At 38.3% G+C, this 26,154-nt stretch overlaps 1 protein-coding gene across 4 annotated transcripts in view; it reads right to left on the reverse strand.

The window, feature by feature from the left end:
• Positions 1-7,148: 7,148 nt before the first annotated feature.
• Positions 7,149-26,154, reverse strand: part of ITGB8 (integrin subunit beta 8) — a 49,048-nt gene continuing 30,042 nt past the window's right edge. For 2 of the 4 annotated variants that reach the window (XM_032110083.1, XM_032110076.1), the window contains 9 exons: positions 25,317-25,412; positions 25,133-25,222; positions 22,392-22,526; positions 19,074-19,479; positions 17,778-18,003; positions 16,129-16,232; positions 14,868-15,031; positions 7,503-7,628; positions 7,149-7,262 (listed from right to left, as the gene is read on the reverse strand). In XM_032110083.1, the coding sequence (XP_031965974.1) occupies positions 7,215-7,262; positions 7,503-7,628; positions 14,868-15,031; positions 16,129-16,232; positions 17,778-18,003; positions 19,074-19,479; positions 22,392-22,526; positions 25,133-25,222; positions 25,317-25,412 (1,395 nt within the window). In that variant the 3' untranslated portion in view covers positions 7,149-7,214. Of the gene's footprint in view, positions 7,263-7,502; positions 7,629-9,187; positions 14,775-14,867; positions 15,032-16,128; positions 16,233-17,777; positions 18,004-19,073; positions 19,480-22,391; positions 22,527-25,132; positions 25,223-25,316; positions 25,413-26,154 lie in introns of those variants that run through there. The other 2 variants (XM_032110068.1, XM_032110058.1) reach the window with 2 other exon arrangements.

The raw sequence follows: 26,154 nt of genomic DNA on the forward strand, positions 1-26,154 counted from the left end.
CCTTGGAGCAGAGTATGGCTCTTTGTTTCAGATGGCAAAAATCTTCCATGGCCAGATAAGGAATACACATTTAAAAATTGATGTATGCTATAAATGTCACTGAATTGAGTTTCTTTATATAGCTATTTCTTCAATGAAGAGTATCTGTCTGCTTTGTAAAGAAGTGTGATGATTGCAGCTTTTCCTTCCCAGCAGATCCTTAGCAAACTGTCACGAGCAGTACCACTGACCACCTGCATACAGCAAGCCTCTTGAAGCAAATGTAGGTAACACAGAGGGGAACAGCAATGTGTGCTTGGGAGCTAACAGGCTCCACACATCCCACAAACTCACAGACCTATTCAGATTGGAAGGGACCTTGAGAGGTCTCTAGTTTGACTTCCTGCTCAAAGGAGAGCAACACTGCATCAGAAAAGTTTGCTCAAGATATTGTCCAGCTGGATTTAAAAAATGCTGAAGAACAGAGACCCCACAGCTTCTCTGAGAAATCTCTTAGAATGCTTAATTACCCTAGGAATGAACATTTTTCTGAATATCCAATCTCAAACTCTTGTTTCAGCCCATTATCTTACCATGAATCTTGGAGAAGATGCTGATTCCATTGTCTTGATCACCTCCCCACAGGCACTGGCAGGCTGCTCTTTGGTGCCTGGAGCCACCTCTCATTGAGGCCGAACAAGCCCATATCCCTTGGACTCTTCTCACTGGGCAAGTGCTTCAGCCCTGACCATCTCAGTACCCCTTCGCTGAACTTGCTCAAGGTCTTCAATGCCTTTCTTGTACTAAGACCCAAGAGTGGATGCAGTATCTAGGTGTGGTACTAATGAGTATTAAGTAAAATGGGGACAAGTTCTTCCATCATTTCACTTGCTATGCTTCCATAATCACAACCCAGGATGGTGCTGTTGGCGTGCTTTGATGCCAGGACTCTGCTGTCACACATTCACCTTGCAACCACCAGGCCTCACAGATCCTTCCCAACAGAGCTGCTCCCCAAACAGGCAAACCCTAGTCTAGACTGGTGTGATGGGGTAGTCTGTCCCAGGTGCAGGACTTGGCATTTGCCCTTGCTGAGTTTCACAAGGCTCCTGTCAGTCTCTTCTTTCAGACTGTTAAGATGTCTACCTTTATCTAAATACCCATCCCATGTGGAAAAGCAGTAGAGATTCATATTGTGGAAAATACCTTAATAGATTTCTGTCATGATGACTCTTACTTTCAGAGTTATCCCAGTAGTCTTTTCTTGTTTTTAATTTTCCACTTCTTTGGATTCAACAAATGTAGGAGTGCATTTGGGACTCTGCTGTGCCAAAAATTGGAGGAATCTCTGCCAAAATTTTGAAGTTCAAAACTTTAGTCTTTGAACAAAACCTAGGAGTAAAATAGTGATTTACCACCCCCCCAAGAGACTATTTTTAAAATGACAGTCACCATAGTAAAGGACATGATAATCCTTGTTTTAACTTTTTTCAGATGCACTCTTGTTTCTGTCTCATTTTAACTGTTGTCTAAGAAACAATCCTTTCCATTGCCATAGTTGTATTTAATCAAAAATTTAGCTTATAATTCGTAGTCGTAGCTAATTAAAAATTCATCTTATAATTCAGGGAGACTTGCTTACCAAATGATCTATTTATCAGATGATATCATTTACACCAGGACTGTTTAGGGCCCATACATAAAATTTTCATCTTCCATGTGTCTTGCACAGGACACTGCAAGAGTCACACCATGTGCCTGAGAGCACTGTCCAAACTCTTCTTGAACTCTGTCAGGCTGGTGCTGTGACCAGCCTGACAGAACTTCCCTGGGGAGCCTGTTCCAGTGCCCAACCACCCTCTGGGTGAAGAACCTTTTCCTGATATCCAACCTAAACCTCCCCTGACACAACTTTAGGCCATTTCCTTGAATCCTGTCACTGGTTGACAAAGAGAAGAGATCAGTGCTTGCCCTTCCTTTTCCCCTCACAATGAAGTTGTAACTGCAAAGAGGTTTCCTCTCAGTCTCCTCCAGGCTGAACAGACCAAGTGACCTCAGCTGCTCCTCAAATGGCTTCTCCTCCAGAACCTTCATCATTCTTGTGCCTCTCCTTTGGACATTCTAACAGCTTCATGCCCTTATTATATTGCGGTGCCCAAAACTGCATACAGGACTTGAAGTGAGGCCTCCCCAGTGCAGAGCAGAGCAAGACAATCCCCTCTCTTGCCCAGCTGGTGATGCTGTGCCTGATGCATCCCAGGACAGGGTTGGCCCTTCTGGCTGCCAGGGCACTGTGGGAAGTTAATGAAAAAGGAGCAGCTGGCAAAAGAGACTTTTTCAGGAACTGATGTTGTAGCTGTCCAAGAAGGCAAAAAGAAGGAAAAACACTAGAAGTACCTTTCCTACAGGGAGAGAGGCAGACTTATATAAGTGTTGCCTCTGTGGGAAAGCCACCATATATGTGTATGGATATCAGGGTCAATAGCTGGCCCAGAGGGAAGTGGGCTAAGGGAGACATTCATTGAGGACACATTGCAGTTGCTGAATATTTTGTCTTAAAAAAACCTGTTTGCTTCTGCTGAGACATAGGCTGACAGATGAGACAACCAGAAATATCATACTGGCAAGTGAAAGAAAACATGACTCCAGTAACAAGTTTCTCTTAACTGGATTTTATGCGCCCTCTCTTAATGCAAATGCCCTTCTGGAATTAGGATGTCCAGCAGGAAGGGAAAAATGCTCTGATCCAGCAAAAGGTTCGGACATACAGGCAAACATAAAATTTGCCTAATAAGTGCAGAGCTGGTAAACCTCAGAGGCAGTGAGTTGCAGGGGGTAGTATTTAGGTAACCATCAATCACATATAGGATAGAGAAGGTAGGAAATTCTGGAGGAAAAGATTTTCATGTTGGGAAAAAAAAGCTGGAGACCAGGACTTTGGTGGGAACTTTCTGTGAAGCATTTGCTACAGCCTGTGCAGAACTGGAGACAGAAGTGGAAAGGCAGAGCTGTAATACTGGAGGGGGGTATCCAGAGGAGATTTCTGCTTCACCCAGAATGATGCTATGTGCAGAATAAACAGAAGCTATGAAGGAGAGAGAAAAAGAGAGAGAGAGAGAGAGGGAGAGAGGCAGAGATTCTTCTTGAGCCAAAATGGAACTGAACTTCTAGCATTTGTATTCAAGGGAGCTGTGAGAAATCATCTTTCCTTCATTTAATGGTTTCAGAGCTAACCAGGAAAATATGCTATAATTCAGTATAAGACCTCTGTTAAGGAGAAAGACATGAAAATTCTGTATCAAATGAAGTAATAAAAATGTTAGGAAGTATTATAAAATGAAAAGCAAGAAACGTCAGTATGTCCCTAGTAAACAGGTGGGTCATGTACATTCTGAATTTTGAAAATAGTTCTATTCGCTCATCCTTAATGAAGGAAAGGAGAATGCCAGTGATAGGATAGGATCTGAAAAGTGCTGCAAAGATGATCAAGGATAAGGAAAGGCTTTGGTATAAATGACTCTGTATGCTTGGACTCCGCAGTCTGGGAAACACATGACAAGTTTTCCAGAAAAGTGGCTGGGGTTCAATGTCCACTCTGTTTGCTTGGTTGCCCATAGCTCCTGCATTCAAAATGCTGCATTCAAAACCAGAGAAAGATCTTCCTCATGCAGCAGTTCCAGACTTGGTGGGTGACTTTTTTCTTTTTTTTTTTTTTAAAGTAAGCTCAATGGCACATACCTGAAAGTGAGGGTTACTGATTAAACAAAGTAATTAGATGTAAGAAATTCCCTGTGCTGAAAAACGACTTGAGGCTAGGGGACCTCATGGAAGTAATATACAGTTGGAGTGTGCTTATGCTTCCCATGGCAGCTTGTCTCCACTGCTGGAGACAGCTATACCATGCTAGATGGACTCCAGGTTTGAAAAAAATCAGGCTATTCTCATGGGGTACTGATATAAAAAGTAAGGACTCTTGTTGGAACATGGTTATGGTGCTGTGAGAGTGCTTGTCACTTCTGTATCCCTTAGGTAAGGAGGGGACGGTGTCATTCTCCTTCCTTGTGAATACTGTAAATTAAATCCTATTTTAATGACCTCTAGGGAGGCACCGGGGGGGGGGGGGGGGAATAAAGTATCTAAAAATGTCATTTCAAGGGAGATCTCAAAAATACTGAAAAAAAAAAAATGGTTCCTCAAGGAAGTCCCTCAGATCCCAACCCTTAAAATTAGTGAGATTTCAGGTATGTTATACTGGTGACTTCAGGGTGGCTGTGTATAAATTGACTATACACTTTATATCCAATAAAACTTTAATAGCCCAGGTGTTATGATCATATAAAAATTACAACACTGCTGTCTTTGCCAAAGCTTGCTGAAGAATAGCAATTCCCTTAGTTCATTGGTTCAAAGGGCAATTGCAGACTTTGCTGGCAAGCACTTGCATTGACCTAAGGAAGCAGCAGGAGCCAAGCACTGACCAAGTAAGGGAGTAAAATTTGGCAAGGTAAAAACACTTGAATTCCATAGGAGTTAGGGCACCAAATGTATCTCTAATTAACAGCAATTAGACTAAGTAACACACTTTCTTTTGAGGCATTTCAAGTGATGCTGACAGATATTTGTTGAATTTTCCTTCCCCACCAAAAAAAAAAAAAAAAAAAAAAAAAAAAGGAAAAAAATGGGGAAAAAAGTAATTGAGTACAGTACTTGACAAAAAGCCAGCTAATTAGACAAGCAAAGTTCTTGGTTAGTACAGGAAATTACAGTAAATGATGCACTGCATTATTTTCAGGTAGTTCAAATCCAAATTACTTTTTTTGGTGAATCAAAAGGGGATAAATAGAAAATGTAAGAATACTCCACAATATTTGCTAGCAGAAATTCTTTGTGACCCTAGAGAGAGTATCAGCTAAGAAAATAAATAAAGCTTCTTATGTTTTGGATTACCAAATAGGTTCTGTAAAAAGCTGTGGTTTTTAAAGAAGCAATATAACATATTACATTAACATTCCTAAATTGTCATATATCTGATATCAAAGGAGATCTTATGGACTTGGTATTTAAAGATGCTCAGCATGTTCACTTCTAACACAGTCTTCAGCTGAACCACAAAGGGGCCACAAATTTCACAGAAGTGAACCTTGGACAAAATTGTTGAAACCAAATTTTGTTTGGTTTTGGGTCTGGAAATTAATCTACTTGGTTTTCATTTTAGACAGCATGAAACACTTTCAATCTGTCACACAGTAATAAATCTTCCTTCTGAGAATGACACTTTGGGTTTGAAAACGATCTGACACATTATCTTTTCTTTCTTTGGGCCAAATGATTCTTTCTTTGAAAAAATCAAAGGCATGAGATAAAACTGGCTAAGGTAACATTCATTTATTATTTTTGACATTGTGATTAGGACCTATTTGTGAACCAAAAATTCCTGTGTAAGGTGTTGTGTCTGTCTTCTATGCTTTAGGTTTAATGTGCTAGGCAGGCAGCAGCCAAAAAGGATAAAAGCACAAAGAATAAATAAGAACATCAGCGAACAATTCAAGTCACAGTTCTGACAGGACAGCAGCCTAGCCATTAAGAGAAACAGGAATTTTAAAAGGAAGATCCTGCTATGCATAAGAAATTAGGGGAGGAATCCCATTTTAAATATATACAAAAAAGGTATGTGAGACTACGTCTGCATATAGACTGACAGGCTGTTTAACAATCAGAGATGGACTTCTTGATGCTGAGGAAAAGTTAATTTGGATGGAATATGGAGACACACACACACACACACACACACACAAAGCTATACAGAAAGAAATATTTATAAATGATAAAAATTGTCATTGGAATGGGGATATTAGAAGAGAAATATGTCTCTGGGGTTTGTATGTTGCATAGAGCTTGCAGAAATTGTGATTTAAAGCTTACAGCAGGAGAATTCCTGTGGGTCTCTGAGGACTGGCTAGTACACCAAGAAATAGCCATTACTTCTTAACTCTGGAAAAGAGCAGGGGAAAGGGACTGCACCTGACCAAGTTCAGAGACACTCTGTTTAGCTTTGCACTACAGACTTTAACTTGCTCTTTTTTGCCCCAAAGTAAAAAAGCTTTCCTCATCAGCTGTTTCCTGATGAAGCCCTCTGATCTTGCGTCTGCAATTTTCAAAGAAGACTCAGGTAGAGCTCAATTTAGATATTGAGAGATGCACAAGAAGCTGAGAAAAGAAGCTGAAAAGAAGCTGAGAAAGACAGGAAGTATTTTTTAGCTGTTTTTTTTTTTTTTTTTTCCCCTGGATGCAGCTGCAAAATGATTCAAGGAAAGAAGCTGACCATAAACACTCCTGAAGACAAGGAAAATCTAGAGAACACCTTGATTAAGGTGTATAAGTCTTTGAAATTCCTGCTTGGTATAGAGCAGAGTAAAGCAAAAATGTGTCTGAAAATTTTGTGAAAAACCCATCCACTGTCATGTCCTCTGTCTCCTCAGCAATGTAGCCAAGTATCTTACAGCCTCAGTGATGCTTTCAGAATGCCTGTGTTAAGGCTATGGTCAAAGCCCAAAAAGTCAGAATGGGGTTTGTGAGAAAGGCTTCTCCTCTGAGAAGTTTTGAGAGCAGAGGAACACCACTCAGAAACAGGTCCTGGGCTCTCCACACTGCTCAGGCATAAACAAGAGGCTTAGGATGAGGCTTAGAGCCCCAAAAGGGGGACTTGGCAAGCTGCAGAGCTGAAAGAAATACATCACATGTACTGATTTCAATAAGCATATGTGACATAACTTGGCATAACTATGCTTTTGTGGTTAATAGTTTAGTTTTATCTGCTTGCATACACATCAACTTTATTAAACAGTAACTGTCCTTCATGAATCATGCAGTTCAAGGCCAGGAAAATAATCAGAGACCATGCTATGCTCTGTGCTGAGGAGATAGAATGGTTTGCAAAACATAAGGCAAATTCTGCCTTCTGCCACCCACCACAGTTTCCCTGGGATGAGGAACCAGATGATAATGTTGGGGCCTCTTGAGTGCTAATAAATCAGATTGGCAGCCTACATCTACTTTATATGAATTTTGTACAGTCCAACCCAACTTGGACCACTCCAAGGCTCCAAAGCAGAAGATGAGCAGCCAGAAGAACTGACAGCACCTGTGTTCTAATCACAGCTTCAGACCACTTGGGTTTCTGTAAAACTAGATTTTTATTTACTTCATAAAATACATTAAACTGCTTGGCTTTAAACTCAGGGTAGCAGGAAGGCATTTCCAAGGTTCTTGTCTTTGTTGCAGACCTGAAAGCAAAAGAAACCACCCACTTTTCAGATTAACTTCTTACTAGTCAAAATCAGTCTGTTAAAAAAGTTTTTATTTTTAATTCTAATCATCATCTTTAGGTTGTCATCAGGCATATTCAGATACTCACTCAAACCAACTCTCCCTAATGCCATCCTCTCTGAATATTGGATCAAATTCTGCACCGACCACAAAAGGAATCATGCAGGCAGAGAAATTGTGTAATAGCATGCACCTACATGACTGGTGTCAAAAATGTGGCTGAAATCAGGATCTCTTTCCTCCTCCAGCTTTAGAGGATGTAACTGAGGTTTCTTTTCTCTTTGGTGAGTCCAGCCAGCAAGCCTTTTCCTTGGCAATGGCATCTGCAACAAAATAGCAGTTGTGTTACATTGGAGTCAAATTCAGTACTGTTGTGCCCTTGCAGACAACAGTGTATATATGGGCAAAAACTGGCTAAATACAATGCCACTAATGTCAAAACGTTGTCATTTCCTGGATATTGAAAGTTATATAGGCATGACTCAGTTGCTGGATTTCAGAACACAGGAAAGAAGAAAGAAGAAAGACAGAAAGAAAGATTTCATACAGAGCACTTACCATCATTTCACAACATACAGGATATGCAACACGCTCGGTGCCAGGATCACTGGCTATAGGAGACTTCAGTGTTAACAAAACCTTGGCTTCAAGATTACTGCCAAATGGAAAAATGGAGGCCTACGGCTCTCGCTCAAACTGTACACTTGAATTGTGTGTCTGAAGTTCAGATCTAGGTTTATGTTTACTTGGAGTAATGATAACATTAATATTTCCTCAATAAAGAGCTTTCAAGGAAAATGTGTATTTCTGTTTGTAGGACTGGTTGCATGTTCTTGCTCTGGGTGTCAGTGAAGGTTGATTACAGCATCTGTGAAAGGAAATTTCTCAGACTCAGTCTCACCATGCATATATTGGGATGATGTTCCTTGCTTTGATAAAAGAAGCAAAAATGATTTACAGATTTTCCTTGTGATATTTACTTATTTTTTTCTTTGCAGTTTTGACCTTTTCTTAGTATTTCTCTTTTATTGTTAAGTCCTAGACACTAAGTTAGTTATGTGATGACTGAGAACACATCACTTGTCACTTGATTCTAGCTCTCTCACTCCTAAAAGCAAAAACTGGATCATGTTAGCAGCATGGATGGGTAGTTTTACCAGTGAGGTCTGGCAGATGTCTTAGTGCCACAGATGTCTCTTACTGAGGCATCATGGCAAATTTTGAATGTCCTTATATAGGGCACAGCTAAAGTCCATTTCAAGAGCAATTTCGTGCCACTGTGCAAAGTAAATGCTATGACTGCTTCTGAACAAGAACAGAATGTGTTACCTTCCCCACCAGTGATGTGTTTTCACCAGTACTCGTAAAGAGACCCAAATGTGCAGTGAGTGGCAGACATGAGGCATCTGCAGAGAGATTTACCCATTCCCAGAAATCCAGCGCCTCTGCCACCCAAGAGAGCAAAGGAGAAGAGAGGCTATCACAACCACTTATCAATCTACAGACTGTATTTGTACAGGAAGTGTGTTCTTGTTCTCTACAAAGTAGTAGCACCTCCTGGTCCATTCATGTTTCAGTTGGGTTGGGCAAAGTTAACCAGCTGCACCTCCATACTGATAAATAGCATTTTTTTCCTTCCCATCTTCTCAAAGTTCATCCTGAATCTGCATCCACCCGTTTGCCTACATCTGATAAACAAGGTATTCTTTGTATTTTACCTCTCTGGACACAGTATTGCTCAATTTTAAAATAACCACAATCATATGCTTCCCTTTGCAGACATCTGTGCACCTCAGTAAGTGTGCTTTATACTTTTAAAAGGAGGTGAACATCTCTTCCTTGTCACAGACATATTTAATATTAAAAATATGAAAAATCCATATGGATTAAATATTGATTTTATTTTTTAGAGAGCAAGTACAATGATGTTGCATTAAAATAATGCTATGTCATAGTTGTTACAGCTCTGATAGAAAAATAAACATCTCAATATACTACAGTGTCAACTCATTAATAAATATCACCATAGAAGTTAGTAGTCAACTGAAATTAATAAAACAACTATAAAAGTATACTATTTTAAATAATAAAATATTAAGCATATTTCCAGATGAACAAAAGTAGTGATTTAAAAGTATCATTTAAAATGTAAAATGAGCAGTAAGAAATTATCAGATTTAAAACCTCTTCCCTTACTAACATTCTCTATGCATAAAATCTAGAGACACATTATTTATCTCTCTATATTTTTTTATAAAAGGTAGTATATGTTAAATAGAAAGTTTAAAACTGTAGTATTATTAATAGCTGTCACACAATCGCTAAGTAAGACACTTTAAAGTAGCATTATTTTTGAAGCAGTAGTAGGTAAGAGTGAAGATGTCAGCACAGTGAATTCATCCAACACTAATGCCTCTGCAAAAGACTCTTTCATCTTTCAAACATCTCCCTTCAAAATATAACTGAAACAGCCCAAGTACAATATAGGTATCAGGATGAAATGTTAGAATTTGGACAGAAGCCATTATTTTAATAAATGCAAGATATTTTAATTTTATTTTTATTTTAGTAAATACGTACTTTTTTTAAAAGCATGTGCAGAAAAGGAAACAAAGAGAACATGCAATTCAGAACAGCTTTTCTGAAGTTTAAGAATCTAGAAATTTTAGGATTTTTCTTCCCCCCATCCCCCCTCCAGCAGGCCAACCACTCTGAGCTGGCTTGCTCTCAGTGAAACTGATTTGGCTCACTGTAGAGGTGCATTCCCACTGATTAATTTTAACCTTTTTTCCCCCCTCTCCATGGACTTCAATTCTCTATAAGAGCCAACAGATACTTGTGCATCAGAGCAGTCTCAAGAATTAAAAATTAGTGTTTTTCTTAACTATTGCCCCATTTCTGCTTTCCCCTCTCTTGCAAAAGGGAAGCCAAGACATTGGCACCACGCGTTACTCGCCGTCAGGGCAGAGTAGGTGTCACCCAGCACTGACTCAGCACAAATGCCTCTGTGAGAAGTGCCCTTTCCATCTACAGCTTGCATTCCTTAAGGCTGGCTGGTGGAGATCCAGGGGCTGGTGGGAAGTCAATGGGCAGGTGCCCAAATACTCCCCAGAAGCTTTAGTGGAGGTCTGCAGCATCCAAGTTTACAGGCTGTCCCTTGCTGGGTTGCGGGCAGGCATTTTTGGTGAGTAAAGATGCGAAAAGCCCGCAGCATTAGTGTTCACACCGCACATAACGCAGTCCCAGTGTGGGGCCAAGTGCCTGTGATGCAAACCTAGGACACCACCGCTGCCAAGCCAACCTACTTTGGAGAGGTCTCCTGCCCTGACAGAAGGCGAAGCAAGATCTCAGAGCACCATTTCTGCAGGGATGCTGTCCCCCTTGAAGTCTCCACACAGGCAGCTGTGCCCTTGCATGTCTCTACCCTGGGCATCACCAGACCCTATGTCTGCTTTTAGGATGGGGGGTTGCTTGAAGCTGTTTCACACACTTACTTCCATGGTTTGCAAAACATGCACATTTAGCAGGAAATAAATATTATATATGATCAGACTGGGAAAATAATATTTTTCCATTGCAGTCTGAAAAATGCTTTACATAGCAGGTTTTCATGACATCATAGAGAGGAAAAAATAAATCCAGTTGTAAATAATAGTTAAAATGTAAACTATGCCCATAGGAACATCCTTCCTTTTTAAGGTTAACTTTTAACGTCCTTGCAAATGTAAGGGAATTTCAGCTGGGCACAATGAAAATTCCTTGCATACCATGTGCACGTTTTCTGGATGAAACAGCTATTTTCCCACACACTTCTGCAGCAATCTTATTAGTGTAGTCATGATGCTTGGCAATAACTATTTCATAGCATTTCTTCATTTTACAGTACTCAAAAAAAATCTGAAGTAAAATACATACTTTTTAATTACATAAACATGCAGTTTCTGAAGAGTTAGGCAAATAACCAGTCAAAGGTTAAAAAAAGGGGGACTAGAATTTGAAAATTATACATATGGATTTTAACAGTAACAAATATGCTGTGAAAAGTCATGCACATGCTCTGTTTGTGGGACCAAATCTAAAAACAATTCCCCAAACCAATGATGAGATGCAACAGTATCTGCTGGTATATTTTTGGATATAAGCATGCAGTAGAATTATTTGACTTCAATTTTTCTTGAAGAAGCCCAGTATAAGAAGTGTTATGTGAGAACTGTGGAACATTCTATTCTGAGGTTAGTTATTTTTTCCCCCATTTTTATGAACATCTTTGACGCACAATACATTGAAAACTAATATGAACTAATTTGCCTTTAATATCTCCCATATTAAGCACTATAGGAAGCACAGTCCTGCAATCACTGAAGAAATTCCTTGTGAATTAAAGGCTGCTTTCTCATTTAAGGTCATGTGCTGAGGGAACACAGCTCCCTAAATAGTGAGGCTTTTGTTGAGCTATTCATCTCCTGCAGCAGCCCTTCTGAAAAACATGGTCAAAGGCAGAGGGAAACAAGTACCAAGCAAAGCCAGAGTTTCTCATGGATAGATTCCATCCCTAGAAACAAAGCCTCCTCCCAAGAATCCTGCTCTGTATAAGCTCCCCATGGGCCTTCTAAAAGCCTTGACCTGTCACATTAGCAGCAGCTTATTCTCTTTCACCAGCCTCTTCCACAATACAGCAAAACCATGAGGGAGATGCAAAAAAAGCTATTTTTTGTCTTTTATTTTTTTCTTTCCTTTTTTTTTTCTTTTCTTTTTCTTTTTTTTAAATATCCATTTTTTAATCTCAGGACAGCAGGCAGTTTACAGTGCAATTTGTCCTGTGAGCCTGCTCTATCTGACCAGAGCATTTTAAACATTCAGGCAGGTGTCTGATAAGGAAATACTGGCTGTGCCCCTTCACAGGCAGCACTGCAATGCCAAGTGCTACAGAAGAAAAGCAGTAGCAGCATGATGTGTCTGGAAGATGGGTATTACAGCTCAAGTCTTTCTTCCACCAAGAACCCAGTTCCATTGTCCCCTACCCACAAAACTGAACTCCCTCTAAGAGTGAAAAGTAACTTCTAAAGAAAAAAAGATAGTTATTTGTTCAGTAAACACTTCAGTACACACTTAAAGGCCATTATACAGTGAGGAATATTTTTTTAAAAGGGTTTATAACACTGTTTAAAAAACATACTTAACCTCTTTTTTATATACTTAGATATACTCCACTAAGCACCAAATTTTTTTTTTTGTTAAGTTAAATAGACAACCAAAGATTTGTTTCCCACTCACAAATAGCCATGAATTGTGACAAGAGTAACAGCAGGTCAACCTTTATCAATCTTTTATCTTTATCCCACCGAAACCAATTGTTTGGAATCTTTTAATTTACACAGAAGGAAAACATTTTAAAAGAAAGAGTTTAAAGTGTAGTTGATAGGTTACAGAATTAATCTACAATTAAGCTATCACTAAAGTCAGGGTCAGTGTAAAGAAATACTCTTTTTGTCAAATGAGACACTTTGTGTGGTAGAAAGCTGAAGGCCTACTTTGGAGACTCTTTAGAAACATTTAATAGTCCAATTTACAGGTTTTTTTAAAACACAGTCAAGACCCAAAGGTCTAGAGCTTTTATGACTAATGAAAGGCCCATTGTCTGTATATTATTTTTCCCAATCCCACTTGATCCATTACCCAAGAAACTTAACACTCATAAAACACTCATCATTTTTCTACATCCTGTCTTCCTTTCAGTCCTCATACTCCTCAGGTTTCAGTGTGAATTTACGTAAGAAATACAGAATAGGAAATACAAGTAATTTCTACGAACTGCACATAAGGAAGTCCTGCTTTGTTTCTGTAACTCTTGTCTATGACAAATAGTGACAATATCTAGTATTAATAATAAATGTTGTTAAAATGATGTACTGTCTTCTGAGGTGATTTTTCTTTTTGTCAGCAATGTTTTAGTGCATTAGAGGTTGATCAGATTTTTGTAGGGTTTCAGCAGCATAGAGTTAGTAAATCAGACTGACACTTCCAACGCCCATATAGCAATAACATGTCTTCTACCATTCTAGCTGGTTTCGGGGGCAAAAAAAAATGCTTCTGCTTGACTTTGTAGCTCACATTCTGCTCTCAGACAAGCTTATATTGGTCCCACCATGTTTGGAAGAGTTTTGCCCACTTCTGAAGGCAGAATCTGATCCATATTTATAAAGTCAATAAGTATGTTCTCTGAAGAAAAAAGAGTTCTATTTTCCTCACCTTCTTCTAAATTGCAGGTTCTTTTCCCCATCACACACTGGACATATTTCTCAATGCACAGTCACAAAAACTGAAGTGGTTACAAAAAAACTTACAAAACCTAATCTCATAAACTAATTTACATAGAGAAAAAGAGCACGTGTAAAATCAGACTTATGCCTGACATATACAAAAAGATCAAAGTCTTTATTTGGCAAAACACTGACATGTAGCTAGCAAACCAAACACAGCTCTGGTATAATTTATCTATTTGCAATGGAATTGATGCTGCTGATTCTAAATGCAAAGTCTGCTGGCAGTGATCATCATGTAGACTATGCTGTTGCACAGAAGAACTCATTTTCTGTAGCCACTCAGTTTCCAAACACCTTAAATTTTGTATAAAATGGGAGGTTATATTTAAACAAGTAAAAAACCTAAAAATTACTCTTTATCAGATATAAATTATCTTTAAGTGACATGATCCATATAAAAATTATATATATAATTTACCTGCGTGTGCATGCATATGTGTGTGTATACACACACAACATGCACCCATACCAGGAACCAAACATTCATTTAATCCCATCATTTTTATGAGGAAAAGATAAGAGGCATAAGCAGACAAATTAGTGGAATTTGTCAACTGAGAGAACTATAAAAGTACCATTTACTCTATTTAAGAGCATTTTAATAGTTTCATCTATTGCTATAATATACAGCACTGTTAATACTTCAGTCACAGCTTTTTTCCATTCCCACAGAGCACATCAGTACTAGCTACATGTAGAGTGAGATCAGTGCTTTGTCAGACCGGTTTCTATCTACATTCTAGGCCATAACTAAATAAATTAGAATATGCTAAAGTGCTACATCAACACTAATGTTTCTGAACAGTAGTAACGCACATTTCTCTTTCAAAAAAAGTTTTAAAAAATACAGCAGCTATAGTTCCAAACATAATCACATAATGTGAATATGTTTACATGTCACTTTGTTACAGTATTCAACAAAATGCACAACAAAAAACCATATGGCAACAGTCAAGACTCCCACAGAGTACAAAAGGTAACTTTTTAAAAGTCGAGCATGATGGAAAAAGACATTTGCAGTCTTCAGAATTCACACTTGAAAGTTTCATTTAATCGCAACTTGCTGATGTCGATATTTATTTCCTCTGGTTTGTCACGTCTGTATGTTACTGTTCTTGTACAAACTGTAGGCAAAAACATCTTATCCTTGAAGGAGAAGATACAAGTTTTATCAGCAATTAGCTAACTTTTATATGCAAGAAAAAGATTACTGAAGATGATGGCTCTGAAATCAATTACCTTCTTTGTTGTAGATACTCTGTAATCAGATGAAGATTTAACTTTATTGCTACTCCCCTGCAGAATTATCTGCCTGATGATAAGGACAACAAGCAACCCGATCAAAAAGGTAACTATAAAGATTATGGAAAATACTCTAAAGTAGCTTCGTCCAGAGAAACAATCTGCAACAAAAGGAAAACACAAGGGTAAAGCCTAACGTATGGAACTGGCACATCCCTCTAACACAGGCATATTTCCACTGCTTAGTAATGTTGTATAAATGTAACACGAGCCTGATAAAAATTAAGAGAAAATAAATTAAGGGAAATTAAGAGGAAAAGTTATCATATGCAAGCTTCTAAAGTTGGGCATATCAAGAAAGGCAATTCAGATTAAGATCCATTGTAGAAAAATAGTGAAACTATTACTCCTTTAATCTACAGAACTAAGACTCAGGCTTCATTGTATTGCCCATCACAAATTCTCTGTAGAGTGAGTTTATAGCTAAAATAGAGAGGATGAAATATTAGAGATATTTGGGACAGAGAGAATTTAATCTTCACAAGACGACAGTAAAGATCACTGGTAAAATATGAAAGAAAATGTGTTTTTTTGAATCCTTTTCCAGTACTCTCCTCACTGGTAAACTAACACAGTAAGCTTTCCTTAATACTAAAGTTATAAAAAAGTATTCACAGTTAGTTTCCTCTTTTATGAACTGTAGTATAAAAACATTTATGTAAATGTTAAGTGACAAACCATTTACCTGCATTTTTTTGCTGTATGGAGTGATTACTTTATGAGATTTCATTAAAAAAGATTTTATTCTTCCACAGCCCTCATAACTGTAGTTTTTTATACTTGAAAGGAACATTTAAACATTACTGAACTCGAGGTAAGCATTCCACTTCTTTCTTGTTTCTGGTAATGTCAAATAATATAAGCATATTCAAAGTAATAAAACATACAGATGTCATAACAAATTTTTATAATTATTTCTTTAAGCATTGCTCAGGCAGGATTCATCATTATTAGATGTGACTTCTCAAGGAGCTGGGAAAACCAAACTTAGCAATGCTTGTCATTCGTATTTCCTGTTATTATTTATCTTTTACTTTCCCTAAAGCTACAAATGATTTTTATCTTTTTCCTGCTTTCTTTCTTTGGTATTGTAATAATGTGACATGCTTCTGAAAGACATTTTAACACTGGCAAATTCAATTACTAATCCCAATAGATTTTAATCTCTTATTAAAATTACCTAGAAAATGCCACTTACCTGAAGTGTGGTCAATATAATGCAGTAGGTAAGCGCATGAGGTTGTGCACTGGTCAAGTATTGCTTGAGATGAGCTGTTAGAATGATGGCACTGAACACAGTTCCTGTAAAATAAAAAATATAATTAAAAACCTATGTCTTTCTCTGCACTCCCCTTTAAGAGATCTTATCAACAAGCTGACGTAGTGCTTACACATAATGCTTTCCTGTTGTTAGTAAAAACATTGTGACATTTATTTATTTTTTTTCTGAAATGTGATGCCTCTCTCAGCATTTTATCCCTCTGGTGCTTCTCAGAACCAACTAGTTGGAAGTTGTAAACTCAAACGTCTTTGGCTTTGAGCCACCTTCATCCAATCCCTGCTCTGCCTTTTGAGATGAGAGTTTGCCACAGGGTGTAGCGAAGGTCCAACACCCTTTCTTCAGCTTTCAGCCTCCAGTTCCGTTCTAGTCCTTCCTTACCTATCAATCTGATTAGGATGCATGCTGGAACTGAAGGGTAGAGATAGGGGAAGGAAACACAGCTTTGTCAATAACTTTTAGATGCTATGTTAAGACAAAGCCAAGTAAGTCTGCACTGCTGGGCAGTTTAGAGAGAGCAGCACAAGAGGAAGGCAATGCTTTCAGTCTTACTGTCTTCACTGTATAGCCCTGCAGGAGACAGACATCATAAGATATCAATCACAAGAGATTCCAAAAAAGCCCTAGATGGATTTTTAATGAGGATATGCCATTTTCTGAACTTACTAAAGGCGTGCATTTTACAGTGACTTTGAACAAGTGTAAGCCAGAAAGGCTAACTGCATTCTATCTAGTGAACTCTTAGCAGCAACCTTGCCAGATGTGGCCAAGCTTGGCTCTCCAACATTTTCACCAGATGAGCTATAATTGAAATTAATACAAATAAACAATGATTCTGTTTAGAGCACAATGACCTTTCCAACAAAAGGCTGATCTTTCACCCTCTGCACAGCGAGATTCAGAACATTACATGATGAGAGGGTGCAGAAAAGCCGTGCCCAAGGAAAGGGCTTCATTTGCTCTCTGTGCCAGGACCACACAGTGCACCACTGAGAGCCTGGTCTAGCTTCTCTCCTCCTGGGCTTGCTCATTTCAACCTCTACACTGTCCCTTCCTTTACATGGATAAGGAAAAATGATGTGCTTTAAGGCCAGCATGGCAAAGACTAAGTGTTTTAAAACTGCAATGAAGAATGTTGTTCTCTGTAAGACCAGCTCTGCTCTGCTGATCAGTGGCAGTGACACTGCACAGGCACTGCTCTACTTCCACACCTCCTTCTTTCAGCTGAGAAGCATAAGGAGTGTGCAAAAACAAATGTGGAGACTCTTATTGGACTTGGTGGCATTCAAAAGTAGGATCAAATTTCCATTTTTAAAAATACAAATTTATGGTTTTATTTCCTACCCAGAAGATTTCATATGAAGCATGAAATGGTTAAAATAGATGCCAACATGCAATTCTCTGAATTGCCAGTGTGAATCCAACTACCCAAAGAAGTATCAAGTATGAACTGTACCAATTTCCTACAATCTAAATAGCTACGAAATACAGTATCTACCAAGCAAAAATATTTCTTGATGTTTCAACACTAGGGAGTGAAAAAGTCAAGTCTAGCACAAGAAACATACCAGTTTTCTTCACAGGCTTTGTTACAAGTAGGGCAATATTCACAGAAACGGCCAAAGCTTCTTGGATCTGTGCACTCACACTTTCCACATACACATTTTCCTCTTCCACTGCAAATCTGGCCCTTTGAATTCAGGCAGTACTTTGCTGATTGTGATGAGCACTCGCAATGATCACCTTCCCAGCCAGCAAAGCATTTGCATTTACCACCTTCACATTCACCATTACCTACAACATAGAGAGTCTGGAGTCATATGCTTCCATGAAAACATAGAAAATAAATTTTTAGATGGATACATTTGTATTGTTTGTGCTTTACCTTAAACAGAGCAAATTTAGACCTGGACTTTCTAATTAGTTTTTAAGTTAACATCTTGGACTGAAATTACTGGGATGATAAATATTGAAGGCTGATGTTCATTGCTTAAGTTGAGCAAAAGTTGCTACTATGATGTCACCCTAAAACCTTCTACTAAAATTTTTCTCTTTTGCCTTGGATCAAAACAATGGAGATTAGGAATTATGCAATGACCAGGAAAATAGTCTTTAGGCAAACTAAACAAACTTCTCTTTAGCAAGAAAACATTCCATTCAAATAAACAGCAAGATTCAGTGGAAGGAGTATCAAGTTCATGTGCACAGACCACGTTCTTTCCTTTTCCTTTTCCTTTTCCCTTTCCTTTTCCTTTTCTTCCTTTTCCTTTTCCTCTTTTTTTGTTCCCTCTTCTCTACCATAAAGCAGACTACAAAAAGAATAAGAATTTCTAACAATTCTGTTTCACTTAAGAGTCTTCTTTCTGAAGCAGGCATTCCAAACAGTGTTTGTGTCTATACTAGTATTTGAAATCAAGTGCCACCGAATCTCTCACAGGACTGATTTAGGGTGGTAGAAAATCAGAACCTCACCTGGAAGCTACGATTCCTTCCTAATCTCTCAGTATCTCATATTCCCACTAGGCTGAAATGTATAAACTAGCTTTCTGGAATAAATGTTACTTTTTGTTTGAGAAATTAGTATTATTACTTATTAAGAATTTTGAGATTTAAATATTAAAACAGCTAAACTTTGGAAAAAAAAATCAGTATATTTCCTGGAAAACAGTGGTGAAATTTAGAAGACAGTGTCTATGCCTGTGGTGAAGAGAGCCCAGGAGTGTGAATTCCTAACAAGATATTCAGGACATTGCCCACATTAATTCTGCACAAACAATTCTTGTTCTTGACAGCCTTATATCACTTTTTCAGCTGCATCATGTACATTAGCCTCAGAAAATACAGACATAAATGCTGCAACTTACCAGAACATAAGTTTCCCTGGTGATAGGGGCAGGAAAAATCATCCATTTCACAGTACTTGCCATACACCTTGCCTAGCTTGTTTTTGTAGCAGAAACATTTTCCATCTATGCAATTTCCTTGACCACTGCAGATGGGTTGGTCCTGGTGTTGCCTGCATTGCTCTGAGGAAAGTGTGTCTCTGTTAGAGCTACAGTTATTGTCACTGCAATGGGACTGTTTGCTGTCAGTAGAAGTTTCATCAGCCCACACTCTTTTGTGCCCTGTGCTGTCTCCATACTGACAGGCACAGCTTTGCTGCACATTAACAATGGCAGTTTCATTGAAACCAATAGGCTTAAGTATGGCATATTTTCTTCCTCCAGTTGTATGACATCCTTTCATTGTAATTGATACATTGAAAAGCACCTAAGAAGAAATAAATATGAATAAATATTATTAAGAAATAATAAATATTATTATTATTATAATTATTATTATTTCCTTGCTTACATTTGCTTAAAATTTTTAACACATAAAAATAAAGCAGAATCTTATATTGTATATGAATGTGCACTAGCTGATAATAGCAAAATACACAGTGGTCACTTGTCAAACATGATATATTAGTAATGATAGGCATCACAAATACAGTTAAAATCCTAACAATAGAGGATTGACAGAAGTCTACTTTTCAAGCTAAGAAAGCAGCGTTGCAAAAGACAATTTTATACAAATTAAATGGAAATAGAAACACCATCACATCCTCCTATTATTTAATGTATACATATCACAGAAATATTCAGGTAAGAATTGGGACTAGACTGAGCAAGCCAATACACAAACAGACACAGAGATACTCTTCATAAAAAGAATCTATAGTGAATGTCCTGCTGCAGAAATGGTCATGCACATAGAAACCACACAGGTTTCTGGATGGCCCTAGCTACTCCTACTAAAACACAGAGATGGCTCACATGCTAGCAGCAGATTACTTTCCTCAATTCCATGGAGCCAGTGCCTAGTTCTGGGCCATGCCATGGCCATCACCACCATCCTCCAGGTCCTCATCCCAGCAGTGCCCACTACAGCAGCAGCCCCCATGGCTTTTTGTAGTCCTGGCACAGGACTGAGAATAATTCTGGTGGTTAGGTGATGGCCATAGAGTTTCCATCAATCACCACTAAAAGTTTTTGACAGCTCTGGCATGTGTGACACTTACACTAGATATCAGTCTTGTGTTTCACAACTTTTATTTTGGCTTTATTTTTGACCAGTACGCTTCTGACACAGTATTCTCTCTAAGGTTTTGTATTTTTTCAGTTTCCTGATGTAAAACAACTCTTTCTTGCCTCCTCAGAGAAAATGTAACCAGGAGGGAAAAGTCAGAAAGGAGCGCAAGAGAAGCAAGTACCTTTAATCTTTAGTACCAAGAAATAAAGATTTCCAAATAAAAAAGGAGAAACCCCGAGAAACTGATTACATATGAGGTTGAAACTACCAACAAATACTAAGGCCATTCATCTCTCATCACTGTCTCTCCCTCCCGCTGTGCCCCCACACGAGAACAACCCAGCCCTTGGGGACAATGGTGGCTTTGTGGCGAGTGGGGCTGCGGCTGCCTACACGGACAACAGGAGAAGAATGCTGTGCAGAAACATGCACTTAATGTCATACTGAGGGGGCACACAGGCTTTATCTCACCCTTTGCTTTTCTTCTTCTCGTTTCTCAAATGTGCCACTACACACATAACCCCTCAGTAGCCCACACTCTCCGTGCATGAGATTTCTTCCCTTGGGTTGCAGGGCAAAAGTGCGGCTGTAGAGAAATTGATTCATACAGCAGGTGTGTATCGCGGGGAGGACAGGCTGCAGGTAGGGAATGTGCTTTTTATTCAACACACAGCCCTGCCAGAGAACATCATCTTCATGTACAAAACAGTACTGGAAGGATGGCAGGGAAATGGGAGGGAAGGGAAAATCATGTCGTGCATATGAGTTGTGAAATTTGATTCTGAACACAGCGGCAGATAGATTAAACCTGTGGTGACTAAAAAATTACAACACCATGACACTTGCTAAAAGCCAAAGTTAGTTTTGCACCCTGAAGAGGTCACAGGATTCTTCCAGAATTTAATCCACTTTGTGTTTTGGTAAGAAAAGGAAGGAAGAAGGATTAGACAATGAAAGGAATGTGAGAATTAAGGAAAAGCATTTTGTCTGTAAACAAATACCGAAAGAAGGATTTATCATTAAAATAAATTAATCTCTTAAGGATGGCTCATTTTCAACAGCAGTAGAGGTTTAGGACCACATGCAATCTTTTACAGTCAACTGGCTTGGCTTTTTATTAAAAAGAAACAGATATAAATATTTTTCTTTTCAGTAAACAGAACAAATTCCAGTCCTGTTTCTTATGACATGCCCAGGGATCAACAGTGGAGAAAAGATGTGTTAAGAATAAAAACAGCAAATCTCCCATAAACTGTAGAAGCCAATCAGCAGCATGCAGACAAAATTCAGGAAAGCATAAAATACATTTAAATGTACATTACAATTCACACATTTAATCTACTGATTTATTTCGCTATTTCTACACACAGACACAAGTAAAATCACACTAGCTGAGACATATGTACATGTCAAGCAGGAAAGAAGTCCTTGCCCTTGCTCTCTAGAAACACAGACCTCTTCCTGGCAAGCTAAAAGAATTACTTTGGTAGTCCAAGCAATTAACTAAATATATCAAGGCACAGAGAAGTTTTTCTGGGAAGAAAGCCATGTTCTTTACATCAGACAGACATCTTCCCCTGCATTTTCATGATGCATGAGGCTCTGTTTCATTCAGTAGGTAGCACCAATTCAAATGGGAATAAATTATTTTATTAATTTGATTTATAAAATAAACTAATTATCCACAAACCTGTTTGGGCATGAAGACTACTAAAGCAAGAAGAGAGGAAGGTGACACCTAGTACAGACTCAAGGAACACAAATTCCAGTGATTTTTTTCCACTGGGTGATTATCTTTCAACCTCTTTACGTACAGATTTCATCACAATGGATGTGGTGGTTGTGCCCAGTGGAGGACAAAGAAGGAAAGTTTTAATGGACGTTAGCTTTCAGGAAAAGCTTTGAGCCTTAGTTCCATGGGATTAGTGAGAATTAAAACAAGATTCAAGAAAAATAAATCCAGAGAATAATAGAGAGCCTGTGATCATTAATCACATAAATCCATTTTCAGTTTAAGTAAATCCCTAGAAGATTTCACACCATTGAAACCCAACCAAACAGAAAAATAAGTATTCCAGTTCCTTGAAGAATGAGAACTATCAACATACTTCTTTATTATATCCCACATTTTTACATCCTTCCATGCCAGTTTTTTTACTTCCATCAGGACAGATTGCAGTGATATTGAAATGAAGACCTTGGATCTGGTTATCCACTTGAATTTTCACTTCAGAGATTAGTTTCTGTAACCAGAAAACAAGTTTTACTAGCATTGCATCTCAAAATATAATGTACATTAGTGACTAACACTAAGTACAGCTACTATGTCTGACTAAAAATGAAGAAAGCTTGTCTGTGTGAATAAAGGAATGAATTAAAGCATTGTTTCCCATGTAAAGACCCAATTACATTCCAAATATACACAACCAATGAACTGGTAATTCTGATAAAGAGGATTAGGTTTTCCAGATGAAAATGTTTTCAGCTTTGCTAACATGCTTTTGAGAGACTGCATTTTTCGCAATTTGAAAATCTATTCCAACAACCATGTGCAACAAAAACTGCTCATTGAGTCCACGCTGCCTTTTAGCCACACACCTAAAATGTACTGTTACAACAGTAAACATACATAAAACCACTGTTATCCAGTAGAAAAGTTTCCTAATTGACTTGACACTTTATAAACTTCTGATATTTTGCATCTGTCTTGGAAAATTTTCTCTGAACAAACCTTAGGGTGACCCAAAGGCTACTGGGATTATTATTACAGATTTTTCTGGGTCAGCTAAGACTATGTAAGCCAACAATTGGCTGATCCCATTAGGGCATTTTGCAATAAAAAATAATGAAAAAGCCAGCTACTTTGTAACTTGTATTTACTACATACCCTAAAATCCTTCTTCCTTCAAGGAAGAAATACTTCTTCTTGACCATTTAAAAATTTATTAAAGCTCTGTACAAACTTATGAGCTGAAATTTGCACAAAGGGATTTTTAAAATTCCTGTCATATTACTATTAAAAATGAGTTTAGTGGGATCTTTTTACTGCTACAAATGGAAATGCAATTACATGAATCTTAACACATGTTTATCTTAGTAACTTTTTGAAAATTAGTGACTCATCTTTGGCTTTTTAGCCAGGGATTTTCAGCCAGGGTTTTCCATAGCTAAGCCTAAGGTTTCCCTGCCTGGAACAAGACTGCAAGAGGCCCACTGTCATTGAATATCAACACTAAATTTATTTTCTTATCTAAGTCCTTTTTTTCTAGAAGGCAACACTTTCAAGACCTGTTCACCATGTGTTTATATATTGAAAGCCCCTAAAACTATGATAAAAATCTCAAACTGTGAAATCCAGTGAAGGTTAGGATGGGAAGAAAGACAGTGTCCAAAATATGAAAATAAAGCAAAAGCAAACTGGGGGTGGCTGGACCAGGAAAGTCCCACTGAAACTTGTACTGAACTAAATAATTGTTTCATAAATTTTAATTTCTTCTCCTTGAATGTTTGCCCTGCACTGGGTAAGAACTGTGTTACAGTTTAGGATGAACAGTGTAAAGGTGTCATACAAAAGGACTACAATCTTCAAAATTTTTTGCCAGCAACTTCCTGCAAATCTCCATATTCAAAATGAGATCTTTCAACTTTATAAGAGAAGTAAAATATCAGTGAGAACTTCTCTGCACTTTGATGGCCCCTAAACTCCTCTGCTTTTGAATGTCTTTGACTTCTGCCCAGTGTCTCCAACATGACAGTGAGCAAAACGTGTGCAAAAGCACTCCATGGACTAGGAACAGACACAGGGGCTGGCTCTTCATTATAGCAAATTTGCTGTAAGCAAATTGCCTAATTCTGTGGTTAAGGAAGTAAAATGGATAGCTTCGGCCCCCCAGATCCAATCAATTTAAAAAAAAAAGGTGATACCTGTGGATACCTTGCATACACTTTTGTAGCTAAGTTTTCAACTTTTTGAACCTAAATGTTTGTGTGTAACTGCACAGCTTAGCAGCATCCAACTGTCCAACCCACCACATTCATGCTGCTCTATGGCCTCCCCGTGCTCTGGTACATCAAATGCCTATTTCTTGGCTTCATTATCAAAGCTGTTTGTTCCCTCTTTCCTTCACTAACAAGATGCCTATTTCACTTTCAAACTGCCATTCTGTGTCAAGCATGTGTGGAAAATGACTTTATGCTATTTCCCATACTATTACTTTCTCTTTCCCAGACAATTATGTTCAATTGAGTGCTCCAGGCAAGAGTTCACAAAGCCATTTTCATTGTTCTCACCCAAATACCTACCAAAACACTTCTTCACTTCCATGCCTCAAACCCCCAAGTTATTACACTGTTTTTTGCAGTATAAATGCTGCTCCTCATGAAATCCACTGTCCTCAAACTATCTCCTTGTAAATTCCCATCTCTTGTTTGTTTCTAAAAATTATGCTGCAAAACTCTCCAGATACTGCATTGTGTTTTTGCTCTGAACTTATATGGTGCCTGGACAGTGGTGTCTGGTCTGCAACTACAGATCTGAGGTGCCAAAATTCAAATAAATAAACCCTCTTTTGAAGTGACATAGCAACAGGTGCAGAGAATCAAACAGAATATTTAGAATCACCCTTAGAAATTAAAAAAACAGTAGCTCTTGGCTTTGAGACCCTGACAGACTGGAACTTTGAGAGCTATCATAAGATAGTTTCACCTCTCCACCTGGACATTAGGAAAAGTAGGGAATGTATCCTTTTGGACTTCAGATGGAAGACGAGATCTTGGAAATTCCAACTTCAGGCTATGAAAGATGAAAAATATACAAATATTACATACAACATTGTCACTCTCATCATACCTGATAGGCTTCTACCACCAAATCATTGAGATTTGCTGCTTGTGATTCTATTTGTCTTGCAACAGTACCAGGCAAGAGAGGTAACAGATCCTATGAAAAAGACAATCATTTATGCACAGTTTTAATTTTAAGTATAAATATTGTGCCTTCAAAATTAAAAAAAGAAATCAGGTTTCTAACCTACTTTATACCAATGAAACTGGCTTCCTTGAACAGCAAAAATAACATTGATGTTATTGTCAATCAATTTTTCAGAGAGCTGCCCAAGAGATGGATGCTCCTGTAAAATACAACAGAAAAGAGAAGACTGCAGATTAGTAGGGAAAAATCTTTTATTTCAAATATGACACATTATAGATTTCCAAAACCAATCCAATCTTCATTTCTAAATGTACAGAGAATGCGAGACCTACATCAAAACCAGGGTGGGGTCATCCAAATAAACAATAAAAAAAAATCACCAGGGCATCAGCCAGGCTTATCTGTTGCCAACTATGTAGATCTGCTGCACAGTGGAGGGAGGACTAACTCTACAGTACTATTTTGTTGGTTTGAGTCTGATGCTTAAGAAGTATGGGTATGTTGTGGTCCATGGTCTATCTAGAAGAACAGGGAATAATAGGTGGGTTCTTGTGCAAAAGTCAGGGAGAAAATACAGCATGAAGCACTGAGATGAGGTGTGCTTTTGAGAACAGCAAGGAGGGTAATTAAAAAGGTTTGATTCTCAGACATGTATTTTGGCATCAAATGCAGCCATTGGATCAGGTTCTGGCAATGTCAGTATTCTGTACTTACCTCACTTATGACTGACAGCTTTCTCCTCTGTGTGCTCAAGACCCACCTAAAGACTGATGACTCCAGTCCTCACCATGACCACCTGCTACATTTTCTTAACCACACCCGTGCTTGAAGAAGGTGGCATGAGTTTCACAGCCTTCCTCAGTAATGCATTGTTGTATTTGTTGAAGTACCTATGACAGCATGTCCTGTGCCAATGACCTGTCCTTCTACACTTCTCATTG

The sequence above is a fragment of the Corvus moneduloides genome, chromosome 1, assembly GCF_009650955.1.
Source record: "Corvus moneduloides isolate bCorMon1 chromosome 1, bCorMon1.pri, whole genome shotgun sequence".
Classification (NCBI taxonomy): domain Eukaryota; kingdom Metazoa; phylum Chordata; class Aves; order Passeriformes; family Corvidae; genus Corvus; species Corvus moneduloides.